Source organism: Doryrhamphus excisus, chromosome 8, assembly GCF_030265055.1.
Source record: "Doryrhamphus excisus isolate RoL2022-K1 chromosome 8, RoL_Dexc_1.0, whole genome shotgun sequence".
In the NCBI taxonomy this organism is placed as follows: Eukaryota; Metazoa; Chordata; class Actinopteri; order Syngnathiformes; family Syngnathidae; genus Doryrhamphus; species Doryrhamphus excisus.
This window is the reverse complement of record NC_080473.1, coordinates 9813417-9839325: the sequence shown is the minus strand read 5'-3', so window position 1 is coordinate 9839325 and position 25909 is coordinate 9813417. Positions and strand designations below refer to the sequence as shown.

The 25909-nt window shown below is 42.3% G+C and overlaps 1 protein-coding gene across 1 annotated transcript; it reads left to right on the top strand.

The window, feature by feature from the left end:
* The first annotated feature begins 4 nt into the window (after window positions 1-4).
* On the top strand, window positions 5-25909 carry rpa1 (replication protein A1). The gene is made up of 17 exons (XM_058080426.1): window positions 5-204; window positions 415-462; window positions 813-891; window positions 2006-2114; window positions 2201-2289; window positions 2367-2444; window positions 4603-4711; window positions 5439-5541; window positions 5657-5725; window positions 5868-6060; window positions 6181-6317; window positions 7383-7531; window positions 15666-15795; window positions 20557-20733; window positions 22424-22531; window positions 22657-22743; window positions 25312-25909. Exons 1-17 carry the CDS (start codon window positions 175-177, stop codon window positions 25417-25419), a joined length of 1803 nt encoding a protein of 600 aa, XP_057936409.1. The 5' UTR covers window positions 5-174; the 3' UTR covers window positions 25420-25909.

Genomic DNA, 25909 nt, shown 5'->3' with positions numbered 1-25909 from the left:
CAGGAAGCGGAAATAGCAGGAAGTAAAATAACGTTTGGCGGGATTGGCGAAGTTGTTGGCGCCACTGCAGCTGGACAGTTCACTGTGTTCAAGTCTTTGAGAGGAGCAGCTTCGTCCAGCGTGATTTCTTAGTTTTTCTGAAAAAAAAAATACTTGCATTACTTATACGCAAACATGATCGATCTGTCTGAAGGAGCAATCGAGGTATGGCTATCCCTTTTATGTGGTATTGTAGTTGTTTGGTCTTTGTGAGCCGATGAAGGATAATGCTAAAATGGATTAAAAACAAGCTAGCAAACATTTGACACTAACATGTCTTTAACGCTGCTGTTTTTGTGTGTAATGATTGAACGTCGAATAAAGGCTTTTTTTTAACTGTTCATGTGAAATATTGACCATTATAAATGATTCCAGGCCCTGTCAAGTGGAAATGGTGGGAATGAAGCAGTGCTTCAATTGGTGGTGAGTAAAAGCATTAACATGTCAAATGTTTACGTTATTGCCCGTATCTTTAAACCTGCTTACCAATATTCTTAATAAATATAATTGGCGTAAAAATAACGACGTGCATAGCGGAATAACTGTGTTTCTCATTCAAACAAACATAAACAGCATCCATTTTGTTGTCAATTTATGAGTATATGTTTGCCACTTGGGAATAAAACAACAGATCTTTTATTTATACTCTCATACCATGACTTTCTATACCATCAAGTAAAGTGAATTCATTGAATAAGCATGCATGTGTAAATATATAAATGTGGAAATAGAGCTTTAAAGTATTCTCACAGTGTATTCTCTTCCATTTTTAGAACATTCGAAAGATCGAAGGGGGAAGCGGTCCTGTTCGCTTTCGGGTAATGATGAGTGATGGACAACACACCATGTCCTGTAAGTTTATGCGATATCATTAACATCTTCTCCGGATGCTTTAAGTATCATTTGAGAAGCTTAGTTGAGTAGACAATAACTACTATAAGGTATTAAACAACACCCTTAAACCGATGTTGTCTTATGGTGCCAAATGACTTCTTACCAAACGAGTCAGAGCTTTTCTTCCTGTTACTCATGTAACGGCCATGTTAGATATCTGAAGGACTACAGAATTAAAATAAAGTTTATTTCCTGTCCACTTCTGCACCCCTCATCAATGCCAACCACGTTTTATTTGGCAAAGAGAGGGAGTACTTGTTTTAATAGTGATAAACAAAACATAGATTTTATATTTACAATGTTTCACAAGTTTTTCACAACACTGCCAACTAGTGGCCAACATAGGTAACGGAGTGGGGGCGAGAAGGGGATGGAGTGATTAATGACATGTGACATACAAAAAGTATTATGATTTAAAAAAAAATGAAAAACACATACCTGAAGGACAAAAGAATGAAAATAAAGTTTCTTTAGACGGAACATAAATTACACAATGTAACAAAAACCACAACAGGCCTAGTGTAACGCATATTCCGCCAGACATGTAAATGAAAAGAGGCCCTTTTAACTAAAACCACCGGTCAAAATAACATAAAACCACTTGAAATGACAAATATATAGACGTAAAAGCAATATACACAACACAGATGACCAAATCCTAAACTAAACAACACATTTTGTTTGCAGCTCTTTTAACTGGACTCACCCTCATCAATGCCAACCAAGTTGTGTGGCAAAGAGAGGGAGTGCTACCAGAGCTGGGGGCGACTACGGAAGCCCGGGAGGAGCAGAAGTGAAAGGATAAAATAAAGCATATACAAGGAAAAGTGATGAAAATAGAGTAAAAATAAATAACTAATTGAGATAATATTCACACATTTAGAAAATAAACAATACAGTGCATTTTTAACTGCGTTACACTCACACACACACCAGACCTCCTCTTTCTCCAAACGATTCCCAACAGAGTGTGAAACATTGATAACATCAACGAAACAAACGCATACTTGTGTAAAAACCATGGACTTTCTAACAGACACAATGACATGAAAGCACCTGCTCCGTTTTGCAGCTTTCATGCTCTGCACGCAGCTCAACAGCATGGCAGAGGATAACCGACTGGCCCCGAACTGCATCTGTCTTCTCAAGCGACATGTGACCAACATTCTGAAGGATGGACGGTTTGTGTCTTTTATTTTTTATTTTTATATATACATTATATTGCCTGTTTCCAAAATGTTTAATTTTTGCCTGTACAAAATTTCAGACGTGTGGTGATCATTTTGGAGATTGAGGTCATCAAGTCCGCCGAGGAAGTAAAGGGCCGTATCGGTGACCCCACACCTTACACTGATGGTAAGGTGAACTTGTGCATGTGACACTTTCGCGTTTATTTATCTCTGTCACATTAAAAAAAAAAATCACTCATGCAGGCCAGAGTAAAGCCCCCCAACAGGCTGCCCCGCCCCCTGCTGTCCGCCCTCCGCTGCAACCTCAAACTGGAAATAACGGTGAGTCAAGGTTGGGTGTCTAATTAACTGAAGTGGTAGAATTTTAAAGTCCTTTTAAAGCTAAATGTCTCCCACCACTACAAAAAATCACTGCTACTCTGAAGATGAGTGACTATACGCCCCTGGTTGCTATATAAGGAAATGCTGTATCAATATTAAAAAAAACAGTTTTAAAATGTTTCACTTTGACCTTTAGAAAAGGGTAAAATACAGGTATTTTACTTCTTCACCACCAGATGGCAGCATTTATCTACTCTTCTGAGCTTTAAATTGCTGTCAAATTGCACCGCCCAATGAAAGCTGTTTCTCCCAAATTGTTTTATAATTTTCCTTTAAATTTTGTTCCCTTACTTATTTTATCACCATAGATTATGTGTGTGTGTACTTGTTTCGGTGAATAGGATGACAATGAATGAAAAAATGAGGTTGGGACAATATGGACCTTAGCATATAGTTCTACCATATCTTACTTATTGTGTGGAAATATGGGGTAATAACTATAAAAGCAATCTTCACTCGCTAAAAGTACTGCAAAAAAGATCAGTAAGGATAATTTATAATGCCTCCTACAGAGAACATACTAACTCCTTATTTCTAAAATCACAAATACTTAAACTTGCTGATATAGTTAAATTTTAAACAGCTAAAATAAAGCATAAGGCTAACAATAACCAATTACCTAAAAATGTCATCCAATACCTCTCTACAAGAGAGGAGAAATATGATCTCAGGGAAGAACTACATTTGAAACACTTATATGCTAGGACTACGTTAAAAAGCCATAGCATTTCAGTATGTGGAATCAAACTATGGAATGGATTGAGTAAGGAACTCAAACAATGCACAACGATGAGCCAATTCAAGAAACAATACAAGCAGTTGATGTTTGCTAAATACAAGGATGAAGAGTCTTGAACCAGTCATTGTGTGCTATATATATCACTATATTGACACTTACTATGGTACACATAATGCCATTGTAAGGTCATATCACCTCTGTACGAGGTACATTATTAAAAATACAAAAACCTTAACTGTATTATGGAAAGCAGGAAGTGAACAAATTAAACAGTTACTGATTGTAAAAGTAAACTGTATTATGGAAAGCAGGAAGTGAACAAATGCAACAGTTACTGATTGTAAAAGTACCAGATGGAGGGGTAGGATCTAATAAGCTTTGCTTCTTCCTACTCCTTTTGGACATGTGGAACTGTGAACTGATTATGTGATGCATTCAATTGTAATCTGATGCATGTTCAAATGAAATAAAACCATATATGACAATATTTTAGGGCTGTATCACAATACGGCGATATAAAATGATGTAACATTTTTGTTCAGAGTCTTGTATAAAAAGCTACAAACTTTAAGCCGTATAATGAAATACACTTGTCTGAAATTATGAAGCACATTTTGTTATTGGTAAGAAAGTGGCTAACTTTTCTAATGAGATGCGAGGGATCATAAAGGACATCACTGGTGATGGATGAGCACCTTACCTGATAACCTGTTCCAGGAGCGGTCTAGCTCTTTTTTTTTTTTTTTTTTTTTTTTTGGGGGGGCTCTCAGTCATAGCAGCTCTTCATCCCCTCTAATCTGACGTGTGGGGGATTGAGTCTGAGGCGAGCATCCTCATCAGCACAGTCATTGTTCACTTCTGTGCATGCCCGTGCTTGAGCTGGGGGCTTAATTACCATGAGTGCAGTGGTTGGCCAAGTGGGGGGACTTAAGTGGACACTTTGAACTCTAATCCTCTGTGTGAGCTGCACGCAAATCAAATGTACGACGCTTGTTCAAACGGGGAAGTCTCACATGTTTGGGGCCGCGCTCCTTCTCTCTCTCTTTCTCGCTCTCTCTCTGCTTCTTTTGGCGGGTAAAGGTAACAGCATTTCACACTCTACTCTGGTTTTGTGAGTTATCCTTCGCAACCACAAGGTTGCCATCTTGCACTTGGGCCACCCTCCTTTTCACACAAGTTACCACAATGGCTAATAATGACTAACCATGGCATCTGTAAAGCTGAAGTTCACAATACAGAATGTAAAACTAAGGCAGGGAAACATTGACTGAACCTTTACACATTGCTAAGTGTTCTTAAACACCCCCTCGCACTCCCTCAAGGTCATTTACCCGACTCTCTTGTCCTTTTCATTCTCAGTGAACAAAGTTGTCAACAAAGAATTTGTGAAGAAGCCGTTTACGCCCGGGACCCCAGGGGGGGCCTTCAAAGTTGTGCCCATTGCCAGCCTCAACCCGTACCTGGCCAAGTGAGTTTGCTTTTTTTTTTTGGGACAAAACAGCACGTTGGTTAGCATATTTGCCACGCAGTCAGGTTACCTGGGTTCAAATCTCCCCTGTGTGGAGGTACTCCCGCATTCCAAAAACATGCTAGGTTAATTGGCGACTCCAAATTGTCTACAGGTATGAATGTGAGTGTGAATGGTTGTTTGTTTGTCTATATGTGCCCTGTGATTGGCTGGCCACCAGTCCAGGGTGTACCCCACCTCTCACCCGAAAATAGCTTGAATAGGCTCCAGCAACCCCGGCGACCCTTGTGAGGATAAGCAGCAGAAAATGAATGAATGAATAATAATGTGGCTGCACAGTGGACGAGTGGTTAGCGCGCAGGACTTGCAACTAGGAGACCGAAGTTCAAGTCCACCCTCTGTCATCTCTGTGTGGAGTTTGCATGTTCTCCCCGTGCATGTGTGGGTTTTCTCCGTGGACTCCGGTTTCCTCCCACATTCCAAAAACATGCTAGGTTAATTGGCGACTCCAAATTGTCCATAGGTATGAATGTGAGTGTGAATGGTTGTTTATCTATATGTGCCCTGTGATTGGCTGGCCACCAGTCCAGGGTGTACCCCTTTTTTGACTATGTGTATAACTGCTGTTCTAGAGATTTATACAGGAAGAGCCAAAGTGTGTCAGAGCTTTACTTCTCGTCACTCACACATAGAGAAACCCACAAAATAAAGGAATGTCTGTCCTCAGGTGGACCATTCGTGTGCGCGTCACCAACAAGAGCAGCATCCGTACATGGAGCAACTCGCGCGGCGATGGCAAGCTTTTCTCCATGGAGCTCGTGGACGAAAGCGTAAGTGTCATGATGCTATTTATTCCCATATTTCCCAAACCGGTTGGCATGGAAATGTGGTGCAGGTGCCTCGCTTGCCCTTCTTGTGTGATGTGATACTTTGTGTTTGTCACAGGGTGAGATAAGAGTGACCGGGTTCAACCAAGAGGTGGACACATTCTACTCACTTATTGAAGTTGGCAAGGTGAGGATAATGCCATTTTTTTTTCTTAAAATCTAATCTTCAAGCTTTTCCGAGATGGAAGCCGCAGAGAATTTTGAGGCTGCACAGCAATAAATTACCTCCAATCACCAGCCATCCTGATATATTTGTCTGTTTGGTCCAGGTGTACTACATCTCCAAGGGTTCCCTGAAGGTAGCCAACAAGCAGTACACCTCAGTGAAGAATGACTACGAGATTACTCTGAATGGAGACACCTCCATCACGCCATGTGAAGAGAACTGCAACGTTCCCATGGTGCTGTGTGACTTCATCTCAATCGCAGAGCTGGAGAAAACCGAGAAGGACGCCATCGTGGGTAGGGGGAATTGTTCCGAACTCCGTGCTCGTGTTGGCAGCTCTTGTGTTGCATTCAAGGTCTTGTTGTAGTGTAGTTTGTCAACTTGAAGTAATTGTATTTTTGTGGCGTCTCGCACAGACGTGATTGGCGTGTGCAAGAGCGTGGAGGAGGTGACCCGCTTCACCACTAAATCTAACCGCGAGGTCACCAAGAGGACGCTCAACCTGATGGACACATCTGGCAAGTTGGTGACCGTCACGTTGTGGGGAGATGAAGTAAGTACAAACTTTCATTCATTCATTTTCTACCGCTTATCCTCACGAGGGTCGTGGGGAGGTGCTGGAGCCTATCCCAGCTGTTTTTGGGTGAGAGGCGGGGTACACCCTGGACTGGTGGCCAGCCAATCACAGGGCACATATAGACAAACAACCATTCACACTCACATTCATACCTGTGGCCAATTAACCTAGCATGTTTTTGGAATGTGGGAGGAAACCGGAGAAAACCCACGCATGCACGGGGAAAACATACAAACTCCACACAGGGATGGCCGAGGGTGGAATTGAACTCGGGTCTCCACCACCACTCAATCACCGTGCAGCCTAATTACAACAGATCATTTTGAAAATCCATGGAAATACATCTGGAATGGGTGCAAATTCTGGGATATCGAGAAAGCTTTCTCTGCAGGTTATTGTGTGAAGCTGTTGAACTCCGGTCTCCTAGTTGGAAGGCCTGCGCGATAACCACTCATACACAGTGCAGGCACATTATTATTCATTCATTAATTTTCTGCCGCTTATCCTCGCGGGGGTGCTGGAGCCTATACCGGCTGTCTTCAGGCGAGAGGCGGGGTACACCCTGGACTGGTGGCCAGCCAATCACAGGGCACATATAGACAAACAACCATTCACACTCACATTCATACCTGTGGCCAATTAACCTAGCATGTTTTTGGAATGTGGGAGGAAACCGGAGTACCCGGAAAAAACCCACGCAAGCACGGGGAGAACATGCAAACTCCACACAGAGGGTGGAATCGAACTCAGGTCTCCTACCTGTGTGGCAGCTAGTTGATTTGCCCAACCCTAAACCAAACACAGGTTGTAAGATGTATGGCGTTTTGTATTGTCAAATAGATAAGTCATTTACATTTTTCATTTCATCTGAGTTATTAGCCTTGCTTTCTATTGTCTGCTTATTTGGTTCTTTCTAATAAGCACTTTCACAAGTAAAGTCCAAGTAAAGGTTATTAGGTCACCTCGGTAAAAAAAAAAAAATCAGTAGATGAAATGAAAAGATGACACCAAGGTCATTATGGTTGTCTTTCCTTTGTGCAGGCGGAGAAATTCGACGGCTCGTCTCAGCCCGTCGTGGCCATTAAGGGAGCAAAGGTCTCTGACTTCGGTGGCCGCTCGCTCTCCGCATCCTTCAGCAGCACCCTGATGATCAACCCAGACATCCCCGAGGCGTACAAGCTCAGAGGCTGGTAAGCCCAGTTTAGGGAGTAGCTTCCTTGCCTTGTGCGTACATGTGACAATGTCGGAAACCATCTTATATGTTCCGACTTTAGCCATATATATATTTTATTTTACAGATTATAATTGAAGTTTCTGTCTTTGGTCTTCCACATGAAAGAAGCGTTATTTGCTAGTAAACATCCAATCGATTCCATCCGAGTTTATTTATGGTACCTCACAACTAGGGTTGGAGCGATATATTTTATATACCGGTATAGATTCTTTCAATCATAATAAAATTGGTTATCCCGGTGGAAATGATAAATGGAAACAAGCCAAATTGATGACATATATACGTACATATAGTACATACAGTAAGATGAATGCAATGCTGTTATCGTGTAGAGAAGGAACGTTCACGTGTCGAAGTATTTACTCGGCAGTCTGCTCAATCGTGGCACAAAATCATTAAACACTAAACGACCCCCTCACAGGTTGAAATGGTGATAAACGCCGCTCAAAGTTGGCTGGATCACCTCTTTCAGAGCGTGAATAGCAGCTAGCTGGAGTTAGCTTGTGTGGCTGTGTGGGCACGACTCTGGCTCTGAGTATATTTTCATTCATTCATTTTCTACTGCTGGAGCCTATCCCAGCTGTCTTCGGGCGAGAGGCGGGGTACACCCTGGACTGGTCGCCAGCCAATCACAGGGCTCACAAACAGACAAACAACCATTCACACTCACATTCATACCTATGGACAATTTGGAGTGGCCAATTAACCTAGCATGTTTTTGGAATGTGGGAGGGAACCGGAGTACCCGGAGAAAACCCACGCATGCATGGGGAGAACATGCAAACTCCACACAGAGATGGCCGACGGTGGAATTGAACTCGGGTCTCCTAGCTGTGATGTCTGTGTACTAACCACTCGACCGCCGTGCAGCCAAGTATATTTTCAACACGCTTTAATGTAAAGACCAGGTGGGAAAAGTGTATTAAATTATATTATAGCGTTTCATACAAACCGTGTTATGTAGCATGTTTTGGACCATAAAGCCTGTGATTGGTTGACTTGTAGAACATTATCCGTCTGAATATGACTTCCTCTGAGGTTGTGCAGTCCAGCTCTGTGAACTTGTCCTCTGATTTCACATCACCATTTGCAATAAATATAACTGTAGGGTATAGAGTGGTTCCAACTGCAATATTACTTCACTTCTCGCTTTAATTGCCATATATGACTCACAACATAGGGTCCTAACAAGCTAAATAGTCGACAGGAGTTGTTGCTCTCCATTTTGTTGCATTTTGCTGGTTTCAGTTTTGAGTTGAGTCTGTACCTATTTCACATCGAAGGAGATGCGGGAATATTTCTGTCCCCCAGTGGGGGCATGACAGAAAATAATAGACAACCACCGCCGTATAGTGATGCTCAATGTCTTATTGTGTGTTTCCATTCAAAGACGTCTGGCGGCAAACAATCCTTTGACTCAGCATGGTCGCATCCCACCGAGTGTGTCTTGCTGTGATTGTCCTGTGATGGGAAAACTGAACAAGGAAGCAATTCAATTAAGCTCCCAATGGATCCTCTGATGATCCTTTTTCAATCTTTTCTCAGAAGGACCCCGACTCTTCCAGCGTGGGCTTTTACACTTTTCATCTTTGCAGCCTTCTGGATGCAACATTGTTCTATTCACACAAAGGCATCGTGCACAGGCATCTGGGAATTGAATGAATTGTTTTTGCCCGGTTGGTTGTCACGTGAAATTTGACTAGTGGAGAGGGGCGATCAGCAAGTGGACAGCTTAGTGTTTCCACTAATGTCACATAATAGTCTCTGTCAAAGAGGGTGTCTTCTTGTTTGGAAGCTGAAGGATTACTCACACTTCATAGAGTTCCCATACATTTGTGGGAGGTGTTGATGTGGATAAAAGCGCTATAATGCTACAACATTCATTCATTTTCTTCCGCTTATCTTCACGAGGGTCGCGGGGGTACTGGAGCCTATCCCAGCTGTCTTCGGGCAAGAGACTGGTGGCCAGCCAATCACAGGGCAACATTTTGACAAACAACCATTCACACTCACATTCATACCTATGGACAATTTGGAGTCAACAATTAACCTAGCATGTTTTTGGAATGTGGGAGGAAACCGGAGTACCCGGAGAAAAGCCACGCATGCACGGCGAGAACATGCAAACTCCACACAGATATGGCCGAGGGTGGGATCGAACCTGGTTCTCCTATCTGTGAAGTCTGCACGCTAACCACTCAGCCGCCGTGCAGCCTTAGTTGAGCTTTTTGTGGTTAAAATAATAGTCATAAATAATAGTAAATAATAAATCATTATTATCATGCTTTCATTGACTTTGGAGTAAATTAATGGTACACTTAAAAAGCCATTAATCCTATATTTATTTTTGCATGACAAAGTTTTGTTTTAAGCCAATTGTCTGTTTCAAAAGTGCAAGCAAATTAACTTCTGTTTTACTCGAGTTGAGACAATTTCAACAACGTCTCAACATATGCATTTTTGCCTAAATTAAACATTTTCACTCATAAAATGGTTCAATTGAAATGCAAATAGGGCGGCACAGCGGTCGAGTGGTTAGCGCGCAGACCTCACAGCTAGGAGACCAGGGTTCATTCCCACTCTTGGCCATCTCTGTGTGGAGTTTGCATGTTCTCCCCGTGCATGCGTGGGTTTTCTCCGGGTACTCTGGTTTCCTCCCACATTCCAAAAACATGCTAGGTTAATTGGCGACTCCAAATTGTCCATAGGTATGAATGTGAGTGTGAATGGTTGTTTGTCTATATGTGCCCTGTGATTGGCTGGCGACCAGTCCAGGGTGTACCCCGCCTCTCGCCCGAAGACAGCTGGGATAGGCTCCAGCAAACCCCGTGACCCTCATGAGGAAAAAGCGGTAGAAAATGAATGAAATGCAAATAATGTTATCCAGAAGACTCATTCAAAGACATTGATGTAATGTTCTACACTGGTCACTAGGTATCAGTAATGTTCGGAGAGAAACACAAGCACCAGACTTGATCGCCGGTACAGATGCCCCTTTTGCAGGTTTGCGGCCGTAACCCATAGCAAGCTGAAAACAAACTCCGAACACCCGACGTCCACATCCTGTCCGCCACTCACTCTGCGCCCCTAGGAAACACTGATAACTACACATCAACATAAATAGTAGAAGCTGCTACAACTACTGTCATGCTTATTTATGAATGCTAGTAGTAGAAAAATAAAAATAGCAAACAGTTTTTGCCCATGCAAAGGCCCGCCAACCACTTTTGGGCTTGTGAACCACCAGTTTAGATGATGCTACAGGTTATTAGCATCCTTTAAAGTGGTGAAATGGCTTGTTTGCTCACAAAAATGCATTTAAAATTTATAATAATCCTGCTGACAATGGAAAATAGTTTTTATTAATATTTCAAACACAACTTCCTGAAGTATTTTTTATTACTTCCATCCAGAAGATACCGATTCAACAAATAAAAATTCACACACTCAAAACGTTGCGAGTCTATAAATAATTTGGGGCTTTATGCAGCAGTCTTAGTGAGTACCATGTGACCTTGCCCACTCATTTTTTTGTGTGCAGACTGCAAGTTTCTTATTGTGGAAGATAAAATGCAGCATCTAAGTGTGGCCCATGAATTGGTGCTTTGAGCCAGTAGGTGGCAACAGCACATCTTGAAAACAATCTCAACCCCCCCCACCCCTAAACATAGACAGTGCAGCTCCAAGCTGGCATGTTTACTTCTAGAACCGGATGAAGTCAAAGCTTTCACTCACTCTTGTTGTCACTCAAGGCCAATGCGGACGTCTCTTGTCAGCCTGCTTGTGACCGTAGGCCTTCACTTCACACACAGCAGGAAGCAAACAAGGCATTAACATTTTACCCTGGTGACCCTCATCACTCATATGTAGTTCTATCATGTTTTTAGACCAGCAACGACTTTATTGTTGGTGTTAGTATCGGGGGCAAGTTCCTTGTATTTGTAGGGCCAACAATCTTGTACTGCATTCTTGAAAATCAGTTTAGCTCATTTAGATTTTTTTAAATTATATTTTGATTGTGTTAGATCAGGGGTCTCAAACTCAATTTACCTGGGGGCCACTGGAGTTAGGGTCTGGGCAAGGCTGGGCCGCATCATGTTTTCCAAAAAAAAAACAAAAAAAACGCATTTATTAAAAACAGAAAAATATACAAACTTTTTCAGTGCTCCGGTTCCGATTTTTTACAATAAAAGCTCTGATAAACCATCCCACTGTTCTCAAATATCTTAATTTTTATTTTTCTGCACAAAATAAGATGAAAAATAAATAAACAAATCAAGAATAAAGAAAATCAATCAATCAGTAATAAATAAATATAATAATAATGATAATAATAAAACTGCAAATAATAAAAACTTAAGAAACAACATATAGTTGGTGGGTAGACAAATTATTTTTTTCAGATTAAAATGAACAAAGCATTATTAGAGCCCCGTAGACATGACAAAACACAACTATAGTCACATTTATACTTTTTTTTTTATTTACAACATATTGCACAACTGCAGGGTTTTGAGACACATGCTAACTCGCAAACTAGAGAGCTAGCGACCTAAACGGTAGCCTTCAAGTTATTTCCTTTAAACTTAAATAGCCAAAAACTTACCACTTCCACCCGGATAGGGAAGATAACTATTAACAGTTATTTAACCTTTTAACATGAACATTAATCAAATGTAATAATTTTTCTGGGTACATGATACCATACAGCAGCCATACCAAACTTGCGCGGGCCGCACTAACATTAAACTTTCATATCAAGGCGGGGGCCTCAAACTAGTGTCGCCGCGTGTTTGAGACCCCTGTGTTAGATTGTTGGTCGACAACATATTTTCCATCATATTTGTTCCCTCTCTGCCATTTTCAGGCAGAGATGCTTTAATTGTCGCTTCTCGCTGATAAGGCTGCTTCCAGAGAACTCACCCCACCCCACGGCAATCTACCCCCTTGTGTCTGTGCCTGTCCTCGTTCATTCACACCCTGACATTTGACACGTGCAAGCAGCGGACATGCGTGTCCGACAAACCTGCAGTCATTATCTGGTTCCTTCACGAAGCTAGTTTGTCTCGCTGACACCACGCTGAGCTGAGTCGGGATGCGCCCGCTTTCCAAATGACAGCTGCACATTTTCTGCCGGATCTAATTTGTTTATGTCTCTGCCTCCTTCATCCCAGGCAGTGTTGCGTGACTGTGACGTGCCCTTTTGTTTACTGCATTCCTCATTGTCTGCCTTTTTGTCAAGGAGGGTTTTTTTGTTTAATTTTTAGATTGGACACTGATACCAATGATAAGTTATAAAAACAGGGATTATTTAGGTTTAAACATTAATATTAAATAAGCCATATTTGTGTGCATGCATAATAAAAACGTTATCAGTGAACGCATCTCACTTTAGTCTTGTGAAGGAAGGAAGTGTGGTTCTAAGGAGGGTTTAGATACTTGTATAGTATAATATAATATTCATTCGTTCCTTTTCTACCGCTTATCCTCCCAGCTGTCTTCGGGCGAGAGGCCAATCACATATAGACAAACAACCATTCACACTCACATTCATACCTATGGACAATTTGGAGTCGCCAATTAACCTAGCATGTTTTTGGAATGTGGAAGGAAACCGGAGTACCCGGAGAAAACCCACGCATGCACGGGGAGAACATGCAAACTCCACACAGAGATGGCCGAGGGTGGAATTGAACCCTGGTCTCCTTGCTGTGAGGTCTGCCCGCTAACCACTCGGTTCCATTCACATGTTTTTCCATGGAAATCGGATGAAGCAGCCCTATTTACTCATTATTTTCTATGGGAAAATGTGCATTGGTTGGTTGTTTTGCTTTGAGTTCGATGTTTTGGGATGGATTAATGATGTTAACCAAGGCACTACTGTACTGTACTGTACTGTACTCTATATTCCAGTATATCTTTCACCTCATATTTGGTCCCAAATGCTGATACTATGTAGAAATGCATGAAGGTAAGATTGGGTGTCTTTTGTGGACGGTGACTAGCTAGCGTGCTAGCGTTCTCGTCTTCAGTCATAGATAGACTTCCTATATTGTCATTGCACAATAAAACAGCAGTGAAATTTGCCAACGAAATGTCTCATGGTCACGTCTACGCAAGTCCTCGTCTATGCCTGCCCGTAGCTTGCAGCTCATAACCCAAATTTTAGCTCACATTTCGAAGCAAATTGCATCTAAAAAGCACTCAGTTAGTTGGAACGCTCCTATGCCAAGGTACTACTGTATAAATGACAATTAAAAAAAAATTATGGAAATGGTGCACTATTTTCTCGTTTCTCTGGCAGTTGACGTACTCCATGACAGCTCAGCTCACAACGAGTGTAGAAACATAACCTTGGTCTTGTTGCAGGAGCTATCTGCCAGGGCTTTAAAGTTAAAAATTGTTTCTATATGTACAGCGGCTGTTCAGAGGGCAAACTAGTCTGGTTGAAATAAATGGTCTACTCTACTGGTAGTAAAATTGCTTCTGGATGACCGTACAACATAGCCTTGTCGATACGCGTTAGCTCGCTCAAATCCAAATTGATTTTGTAATCCTTTCCTTTAGCGGAACCACCTACCTCGGATGTTGAGGTGCTCATCCATGTGGGCGGTTTTCCATGAGTCAGGTTAACGTGAAGCCACTTGCCAGCTCACAGGCGCAATCAAAAGCATAGCCTGCACTTGCGTAAATCAGCGTGCTCGCATTAGCCAGTGAAAAGTGGAAATTGGCAGGCGGCGTGTTGCTCAGGCAGCAGTCTGCCTCGTTAATAAGGATGTTTTCGGTTAGTCACGCCTGCAGGAACACGGCATGTATTTACAACCTGACCCGTTCGCTGTTATGCCTTGCGGTCCAAACACACAAAAAATAGTGAGCACTTTTGATATTTGCAACCATTTTGGACTGTTTATCTCCTCAACCTCAAATTGTTGCATTTTACCTTCACTCAGCTTGCTGTTGTCTTGTCTGGATTACACGGGGACACTGAGCGAAAATTGTGTTTTTTTTTTTTTTATGACTGCAACAACCCCGACCAAAGCCAGCTCATCAATCCCTCTTCTCTTGGTTCATTTCTCAAGCCTGTCTCTTGTACTGATTTGCTCTCGAAGCCCTAAAAAAACACAAAAATAAAACGCTCTGCTGCCCATTGACGGATGTGAAAAGGCTGATGTTATATGTCGGATGGATTTAGGGAGTGGTGACAATGAATTTTTATGTTTTATAAACATATCTTGGGCGGCACGGTGGTCGAGTGGTTAGCGCGTAGACCTCACAGCTACGAGGACCAGGGTTCGATTCCACCCTCGGCCATCTCTGTGTGGAGTTTGCATTTCCCTGGGTACTCCGGTTTCCTCCCACATTCCAAAAACATGCTAGGTTAATTGGCGACTCCAAATTGTCCATAGGTATGAATGTGAGTGTGAATGGTTGTTTGTCTATATGTGCCCTGTGATTGGCTGGCCACTCCAGTCTCCAGCACCCCCACGACTCTCGTGAAGATAAATGGTAGAAAATGAATGAATAATATTAATGGGGGGCTGCACGGCGTCAAGTGGTTAGCACGCAGGCCTCACAGCAAGGAGATCTGAGTTCAATTCCACCCTCAGCCATCTCTATGTGGAGTTTGCATGTTCTCCCACATTCCAAAAACATGCTAGGTTAATTGGCGACTCCAAATTGTCCATAGGTATGAATGTGAGTGTGAATGGTTGTTTGTCTAGTCCAGGGTGTACCCCGCCTCTCGCCCGAAGACAGCTGGGATAGGCTCCAGCACCCCCGCGACACTTGTGAGGAAAAAGCGGTAGAAAATGAATGAATGAATGAATGAATGATTTATGCGTCTATACATCTACCCTTATAAAACACACAATAAAGCAAGTACAGACCATAATGTTTGGCACCACCTGTTGGCTTGCATGTAAATCTGTCTCGACCCCAATTATGAGGGATTTTCTTGGGTAAAAATATGATTTTGCATTTGCAGGAATACATTATCTTAGAGAGCTATCTTGCTAGGGCGTATGGTCAAATGTCAATACATTACCATGTGTAATTTATTCTTGTATACTAAGGATAACCTTATTGTGTAGGTATGACAAGGAAGGCCATACCATGGAAGGACAGTCGCTGACGGAAATGAAAGGTGCCGTCGGAGGGGGAAGCACCAACTGGAAGACTCTATCCGATGTGAAGACGGAGCACCTGGGACACGGACAGAAGGTACGAGGCCTTGATGCTCTCAGACACGTGAGATGCTATGCTCATTAACATTCATGACGAGTTCTTAGAGGATGTTCAAGCACGAGCACATAGACGCACAGGCAACATGTAACAGCCCACACTGCATGCTGTAAAAGGCCAATGCAGCTTTAATAGTGTATCGCCTCTCCTGCGTATAACCTTGTCATGTCACAAAGGTTGTTTTCAGCCAGCAGCCCAGATGATTTTTTATAATCATTAACTTATTAAATGGCTGCAACACCGGTTACGTGCACTAAAAAGGTTCCCGATCTCCTCTTCCAGCTCATTAATCTGCTGTCTCCGCAGTCTTCCTGTTTGCTCTTGCTGAAAGTCACATTTCCCTGTGCTATTGATTACATAGACTTTATTCTTTGCCCTCTCTAATGAAATTACTGCCCGTGGATAAGTAAAATATGTGCTCTTTAATTCCCTGCTTCTTGTTTGTACTGCGGAAAGGAAATGGTGCTCACAGAAGTGTGCGAATCAACCAGAGCATAGCCGACGCACTTTAACCTAATTCGGCATGCACTGTATGAGATTAAGTTAGGAAAAGGGCAAATTGTGGATTATGGTAACACAGCATGAAGCAGGAAACTGGTCCAGGGCAAACATTAGTCTTGGGGTTGCTGCACTCATAAAGCTGTAAACAAAGTCGCTACGTAAGGAAAACTATTTTCATGAATCACAGATTCAGGTTGGATTACGTATTCCCAGCATGCTTTGCTGTACTTAAAATCACTTTTGACCGTCATATTCGTCTTTGATGGTGTTATTTTGTACAGTCGTTAAATGATTGCTACTTTTAGTCTGAATCAGGCACCCATATTGAGAGTGGCTGTTAATGCTGTACTGCCAGAGGAGTAGTTGATGATGGAATAATTAGTTGACTATGCAAATCATAAGCACTTTGTTTGAGGTCTGTGATGCAGGCCAGTTCTATTCTATGGGGGCCATTTGACAACATGTGGTTAATCATATCGTTTACATACCCGTACTGGTACACAGTTCCGGTTCGTTTCATATAGTTCAGTTCATTCTCTACATGTAGCGTGATGTGCACCTAAAAAAAATGATGCCAATCCTTAAGGCTATTAGCACTATTTAGCACTATTTCCTGTCTGTATACGATTCGTTCAGAATCCTCCACGAATGCTTTCTCTTTCGATTTCGAATCTGATTGTTCTCATGCATCCAATAGTTCCAGCTGCGGTACCACTCGCCTTCTCTCTTTAATTGCCACTGATTGCTAGATACAAATGAAGCTAACAAGCTAAGGCTATGTCTACATGAACGCGGATATTTTCCAAAAAGCACATTTGTGTTCAATACGGTTTACAAACATGCTAGTGTTACACATTTCTTATGACACAAACCAAAAGGTTGTCCAAAGTGTGGCACGGTAGTTGTTTTGGGTTTTTTTTTGGCCCGCTGCACATAAAATTAAACTAAATTAGTAAAAATGGGGGAACATGTAGCAAAAGGAACACCAGTGAGGAATTTTTATTTTTTTGGTTTGTTTGACTATTTTCGGTTTGCAGGCCTGCATACTCAAATTCTCAGCTAAGACCAAGGGCACTAAAGAGAAGGCTCCGTTTCGGGGGAAATATTTAAGTCAGCAGCAACTCAAATACTGTTCAAAGTACAGAATTTTTTTTTCATTGGAGGTACAAAAACCTGAATAAAAACGCCCTAATTATGTTTAGAAGTACAAAAAATTAGAATAAAAGTCTAGACAGCGTAGTAATTCCATCTGGACTCACCTCCAGCCTCCACTTGACTGACTCCGAATGAGGCCGGAGTGTAATGAGTAGTAATTTAATGTAGATTAAGAGACATTTTCATTTTAGATCCCGCTCTGGAAAACAGGACGGGATCCACCCCGGTGACTTTCCGCCTCGAGGATGTGTGGATCTCCACTGCAGTGCTTTCACTTTTGTGTTCCCAAATACCAGAAACTTTCCAATGACGCTGAGCTAGATTTGTCGCGCGTCGTTTTTGAGAAAATATGTTTCTCAGAGAGTTTGGATTGTCGGAGGTGGGTGTTATCGGCACAGTTGAGTGGTTAGCGTGCAGACCTCACAGCTATGAGACTAGGGTTCAATTCCACCCTCGGCCATCTCTGTGTGGCGTTTGCATGTTCTCCTCGTGCATGCATGGGTTTTGTCTGGGTACTCCGGTTTCCTCCAACATTCCAAAAACATGCTAGGTTAATTGGCGACTCCAAATTGTCCATAGGTTTGAATGTGAGTGTGAATGGTTGTTTGTCTATATGTGCCCTGTGGTTGGCTGGCGACCAGTCCAGGGTGTACCCCGCCTCTCGCCCAAAGACAGCTGGGATAGGCTCCAGCACCAGCCGCGACCCTCGTGAGGAAAATCAGTAGAAAATGAATGAATGTTTGTTTTTGATATTGTGCTTAAACAAAATATCTATTTAAAAATGTGGATATTGCCAAGCCCTAGTTAGAATTAATGGTGACTATTACTGTAATTTAGCAGCAAAATGAGGCACGATATCGTTATCACTGCCATTGTGGTACAACATTTTGGTACGCATCCATAGTACATTTCACAGCTCTTAGCGCAGGAAACTACCCAACTACACACTTTTACAACTGAATTGCTTGGTGCACACTGGGCTTTTGTATGCCGCTCGAGGCTGCAAGTGACCCACCCCTCCTTCTGGTGTCCTATTAATTCCTTCCTCAGTGGCCTAAAGTGCAGGATTTTCAGTCACAGATAGTAAATGGCTTATGGCTTCACCTTTTATGCCTCTTTGAGTTGCCACTGCGGCTCCTCTGTTGTCTGAAGGCCAACAATACAGCTTAAGTCGTCCTTGTATTTCTTCGCCCACAAATCAAGACTGCCAGCTTTAGCCGGCTGTCAGGTGAAGGCTTCTTCTCTTGGCGTCCTCTGGCAAGCAGGAAAAAAAAGGTATTGACCCCGGCCTATGGAAGTTCACGCTTCTCGTGTGTGATGTGGCCCGGTGCTGACAAGAGGAGCTGAGTCGAGGCTGTCCTCAACCCGCCTGAGAGGAGGCCAACATCGGTGTCAAAGCGTCTCAAGACCCTCCCAGAGAAAGTCGGGTACGATTAATTACCCCTGTCACAAAGTGTCAATGCCACAATCTCCTGCTTCCGTGTGGCCTCCTTTGCCCTTTGTGACAGTAACCTGCCACCTCGCCGCTGTGGTTGGAACGGCCTTTGACAGAAACGACAAACAAACTTTGTACCTCTCTCTGGACGACTGCCCCGGTCAACGGCACACTAATTGACGGGGGATTGACTTGATTAATGGAACTTCTTTTGAGGGGGGGGGGTTAGGTCATGTGGGGTGTTGGAGGGGAATCATAACAGCCAATGAAGAAGCGCCGGCCCCTCACTTTTTAGACTCCATACTGTGTAGAATTTGTACAACAACACAGTGCACAATAACGGTGATTCCCAAAGTACGGTATGGGAATTAAAATGAAAAACAATTGGTGCAGAACACTCAAAATTACGAGTGCACCTGAACGCCTCAAAGTGCGAGGAGAACGCAAATTCTGAATGATTAGTTAGTGCATTAGGAGTTTTTAATCGGGCTGCACGGTGTAGAGTGGTTAGTGTGTAGGCCACACCAGGAGACCCGGGTTCGATTCCCCCCTCCGGTGGCTGAACGCCTCAAAGTGCGAAGAGACCACAAATTGTGATTTTGTTTGTGCGTTAGGAGTGTTTCATCGGGCTGCACAGTGATGGAGTGGTTAGCGTGCATGCCACACCGGGAGACCCGGGTTCGATTCCCCCCTGGGTGGATGAACGCCTCAAAGTGCGATGAGACCACAAATTGTGAAATTTTTTTGTGCATTAGGAGTGTTTCTTTGGCCTGCACCGTGTTAAAGTGGTTAACATGCAGACCACAATGAGAGACCCGGGTTCGATTCCCCCCTGTCGGGCAGCTCTGTATGGAGTTTGCATGTTCTCCCCGTGCATGCGTGGGTATTCTCCGGGTACTCCGATTTCCTCCCACATTCCAAAAACATGCTAGGTTAATTGGCGACTCCAAATTGTCCATAGGTATGAATGTGAGTGTGAATGGTTGTTTGTCTATATGTGCCCTGTGATTGGCTGGCGACCAGTCCAGGGTGTACCCCGCCTCTTGCCCGAAGACAGCTGGGATAGGCTCCAGCATGCCCTTAGGATAAGCGGCAGAAAATGAATGAATATCAAGTGCATTGTCAGTGACCTCTGACCTCAGTCACTTGTGGATGAAAGGACTAGCAACCCGTGCTGAGATCTTGCAGAAGAATTATTTCTAAACATTTGCATGAAGCTGTGGCGCCCTCTCAGCGCAGGAGTGATGCCCCCCCCCTCAATTCTCCCCCAGTTTTCATTTCTTCATTACAGCACATTCAGACCCCCCCTCTTCTTTGTATTCATCTATTTATGAATGTGAAATCCATTTCCCTTGCTTTGGGTATTTTCCATTCCAACAAGGGATGTCTCCTAAAAGCTATTTATGTGCAGCCGGTGTCTAAGACTCGCCTCTGCGCCAGAGGCAGCAGGCACCGCGTTCATTTGCATTTACGTCGTCGCTATTAGGATTCTGCACTGGACCAGCGCCGCTCCCTGCGTGCTCATATAACACCACTAACACACCGTCCTTGTCTTTGCTTTGTCCACTTCATTTTTATGCTTGAAGCATCGGTCATGAAAGAGCTACAGTACCTCTCCAAAAACCACTTTTCTTTCTTCCCGATTTTAGGCCGACTACTATACATGCCTCGCCACCATTGTGTACCTCCGCAAGGAATACTGCCTGTACCAGGCCTGTCCGAGCCAAGACTGCAACAAGAAAGTGGTGGACCAGCAGAATGGGATGTTCCGCTGCGAAAAGTGTGACAAAGAGTTTCCCAACTTCAAATACCGCCTCATCCTGTCTGTAAGTGACTCAGCACTGGGCTCCCTCAGGCCGCATCCTTGTGATGCACATGTTTTTTTTTTATTCTGGATGATAGATTATGCAGTAAAACAATGCTAAAATACTATTTTTATTTAAAAACATGCTGTTTAAGGAAAATGCACCCTGGTGGATTCAGCCTAAAACATGCTCTTACCCTCCTACTCCCGCATAAAAAGCTGATATATGCAAATATTCATAGTTTGCATTCTTGTTCCGTCTTTGTCCTTCAGTGAAGAGACACTTCCTTAACCGTCTGTCGTCTTCTGTGAATAAATTATTGATAAGTTAATTGTATTACATTTATTTTCCATGTGATGGGAGAATATCTTCAGTGGCAGTTTTATATTGAACGGAGCCATGCTGCCTGAATGGAGCTGTGTGAAAACATCCCAGTTATTTATTGAAGTCTAATGAATAGCTTGAGATTGGTACAAAGGTAAAATGACAAACTGAAAATTATGTATTTCAGAATTATCCAAAAATCCTTTTTGCGGGGATCTCGTAATGGATCAACAAAGATGTTGATATATATTCATGGTAGCCTTGACAGTTGGGGCTGCTAATTCCTACAGGTGTTACAACATTACTGGAGTACTTTCTACCTCCTGTACGCATAGAAGCTGTTTTTGGAACACATTAGCCACGTTTACATGAGTTTTTCCCTTTCCGAATGACCTTTCCGAAAACAATGGTATCCATGGAAAGGAATATTCCAATCTCTTGTTTACATGCGCCGCTATAATCATCCAGAATAGTCAATGGGGCATGCGTAGTAAAACGTAAACATCACGTGATACCGACTTCCTCGAGTTTTTCTTCCACTTGTTGGAATAACTCCGTATTGCCAGTTTTCCGTTCGTCTGGTCTTGAAATTTAGTTTGAATCAAAAACAAACTTTCCGCAGCAGTCCAGTGCCGATTGCTCGCCTCCATTTTTTTTTTTAATCGAAGAACATCTCGAGCTGCGTGTTACGTCATATCTCAGCATTCGCTGAAAGAACACACCCGGGAACAGGAAAAGATAAAGTTCAATCTTGCTAATATTTTATAATTAAGCTCGGCACATGTTTTATATAGATATGTACTTTCTTTTTTAATAAAACTACTTGTGAATGGCGTATAGAAGGGTTTAGATTCTGTTCCACAGATGGCGCTAATGCACACGAAAGCTGCTTGCCAACAGAAAAGGAAAAACACCACAAAGAAGAACGCAGTCTGACAACATTCCGTTTGAGCGGGTACAAGATACCTCAATCGGATTGGGGAAAGGAATATTCCACCCCTGTGAATCCGATTATATATTCATTCGGATTGGCACTTTTCTTTCGGAATGAGGTGTATACAAAGGTTAGACTCTTTCTGTTTGAGCAAATAATCCGAATGGAATTGGAATATTTGGGTCCATGTATACGTGGCTATTGTGGTACAATGTTTTTTCCCCCTACAGTTTTTCCCTACAGAGAAACTTTGGTGTCTGTGTGTAGCTCACTACTACCCACAACTGATGTTCTGTTCTTCTTAAGACCACTTGTTGCAGACTAGACCACACCATATAGCTTAATTGCTACAAGACTATTAATCAGTCAAATATTAGCTAAGGTGCAGTCACTCGTTCTTTACGAGAAGGTCCTCTCAAGCAGCTAACGTCAGTGTTCTTTTGTATTTGTCAGGCCAATATTTCAGATTACGGAGACAACCAATGGGTGACCTGCTTCCAGGAGAGCGCAGAGGCCATTTTGGGCCATAACGCAGATTATCTGGGACAGCTGAAGGACTCGGTAAGCAGTGGTTTTAAAAAAAAAAAAAAAAAAAAATGTGTGCATTGAAGCTCATCTTCTCCCTTAAAGTATGCAAGACGTGCACTGAAGTTATAGATGATGCAAACGGTTGACGTGGTTTTCAGAATGAAGCCGCCTTTGATGAGATCTTCCAGCATGCTAACTTCAACACATTTGTGTTCCGCAACAGAGTGAAGCTGGAAACGTATAACGTAAGTTGCAACATATATCCCATAAGAATCTATACCTTGCTCTCTTTTTGACTGACAGTAGATGCTCATTCTCAGTGGATTTAAGAGGCGCACACACAGAAGTACATACATGTTTTTTTTTTTGCGGCCACTGTTTCCTTGGCCACACACACACACACACACAGAGGGTTGTTTTGTGGTGCATAAAAGAATTGATTGGGCTGGGGCTCTGAGCAGGAAGCTTGGAGTCCAGCCAGCACCCGCATCCGCCTATGTCCCCCACAGAAGAAGCCACTGTGTAGCTCTTGTTGGGCCCGACGGTGCTGCTGCAAACAGACACAGCCTGGTCGCCGCCGCCCCCCGAAACCACGTTTGCATCAACACCTGCAAAACGCCTCCTTAGTACTCAAGCCCAGCCGTCATGTGATGAATGTTGCCGATGGACGCCACCATCTTCTTCAGTTAAAAAACGAAGTCCAGAACAAAATCCAATTAGTCTTCGGTTGTTTTACAGCTGCCCTTTCGGAGGTGTGCTATCATCCTAACATCCAGTAGGACATGAATGCACTTTCTCAGCATTTTTTCTCAGAAGGTCACCAAGCGCACCCGTTACTAGGAGTTTCTTTTAAATCGCCATAAAAAGCCTCCATTATAGTGGAAATCTGATTTATTTTGCGGTTCTGCCGACTGAATGTTGGAATGTTGATCACAATCTGTTTCAAACAGTCATCATAAAATCTCTATTTGTTTAAATTCAAGTGCAAAAAAAAGTTAAGCACTTGATAGCAAATTTAAAATGTATAAGTAATAACTTCTGTGTATAGCAGCGGTGGGCAAATATTTTGACTCATGGGCCACATTGGGTTAACAAAATTTTCTGGGGTGCCAGAACATATATTTCACACACAAACACACACACTATTTTTATTTTAATATGCTTATAATTTTCCTTGAATTATTTGTCTAATTTTATTTGTCAAAGTATTCTACTATCAGGAGCACTTTAAACATCAGACCACATCAAACTATGTAATTTAATTTTACAGTTTTATTATTATTTTTTTTTACTAAACAAGACATCCGACTTGCAAGTCATGTTGCCAGTTTGTATATTAAAAATTTAAATACTTACAAAGCAACTGGCGGGCCGGATTCAAACGCTTGGTGGGCCGCATGTGGCCCCCGGGCTGTAGTTTGCTTACCCCTGGTGTATAGTGTCGTAGTGGCTACAAAAAAATACACAAGTTTTCCAGCTGGTGTTTTTAGGGTAACTTAATGGTTTAGAGCAGTGATTCCCAAAGTGTGGGCCGTGGCCACCTGGTGGACCGTGGTGGTACTGCAGGTGGGCCATGAGCTGTCATTCATTTTTGCAAATGATTTTTTATTTCTATTTTATTTTTAAATTTAAAATTATTTTTATTGTAAAATATTTATTGCACAATTAAAAAAAAAAAAAAATTTATAGGCCTAATAACCTATTGAGTGTTATTGACCTGTCACAATATTTTAGAAACCTTATACAGTTAAAGATTGGAACGTAGCTCTCTGGTCATCATGCCAGTCTTGAATGCAGTTATGAGAATTAAGTATGAGAATTAATTGGATTAAAAGTTTGGGTTTCCTTTATCCCCCTGCTTTCATTTCAATCTTGAATCTTTATAATAATAATAATAATAATAGTAAAAGTTAATAAAAGTTAAGTGCTCTGAGAAAGCAGCATTTCGTCTATGTACTGTTTATAGGACAAAGAGTTGGTAAAGTTTTAATTTAGAGAGTTTTATTTGATCTATAACCACCATTCTCTTTCATCATAATAAGCAGTGTCATGCTTGCTCATTAATACGGACATGTGTCCATAAGGAAGGCCTCAGATTCATAATTGGCGGACTAATGGAGACAAAAGGAATAACGTGTTTACATGCAGAGAGTAATAGCTGCGGTAGATATGACCTTGCCATCTAGACGGCTGCGGGGGTGCTTGTGGCATTTAAAGCTTACCCTGCAAACACCATGTCTGTCATATTAAGTACTGTGTAGTGAAGATAATCCATATATATATATGTATGTATATATATATATATATATGTATGTATGTATGTATGTGTGTATGTATATATATATATATATATATGTATATATATATATATGTCCAATTTAATATGGGAGATAAGTGGGTCGGGCTGCACTCTTTGGTATGCCATTTTATGAAGCTCCTGGGTTCTTGATCCCTGATTCCCATTTGGGATCTGTCCATGGTGGTTGGATGCCCTTTCACATCATTCATTCCAGCCAATCAATGCAATTTCTCTTTAAAGAAGTGTTGTTCGCTTTGACTACGGCAAAGCATGCAAGTGACCTGCAGGGTTTCTGTATTAGCCCAGCTTGTTTACAGTTAGCTTCAGGGCTGATCAGGGTCCGTATGCGGCCTCACCTGTTTGCGTGCCGAAGGTATAATGTGCTCGTTTTATTTCTTCCACTGCGGAGTTGCGGGTTTTCGGTTCAACATTTGCAATTATGGAAGTTGACAAGTCTATGCAAGGTAAATCAGTTTCTTGTTAAAATGTTAAATGCAATTGTTTCTCTTGTCAGGATGAATCCAGGATCAAGGCAACTGTGATGGAAGTGAAGCCCGTCGACCACAAGGACTACTGCAAGAGGTTGCTCATAAACATCAGGAAAATGCAAGCCGACAAATAGTGTGTGCAGCTCCAATGTATTTTTTCTTTTCTTGCGAGTATCCTCTTGGCGCTGGTTGAAGGAAGTGAAACTTGCGCCGTTTTTTGGCAAAAGGCTGCGATCATTTTTGCAAACATCCTCCTCTGTTGAACACTTATTTTTTTTGTAATGTAGTCGTGCGTGTAAGTCCGGGTCAGCGAGTCACAAATGACATCAGCAGTGCGTCTTGTCTTAAGTCAGCCAGTTGTGACTTCATGCACTGTGATTATGGAATACAATTTACACTTTTTTTTTACACTGACACACTGCAAGTAGCTGGACCGGACCTGCACAGCCATGATAAGTCTGTTTATTCTCCATTTTCATTTTCGTCCCGCTCTCTGACTTCCAAGCACATTGCAGAGAAACAGCTCTTCTATTTAAGCGGGTTGCAAGTGTTTTTGTAACTGTTTTCTGTTCTCCATTATATTTGTATTCTAACCTGACCTAAAATAAAAACACACACACAGCT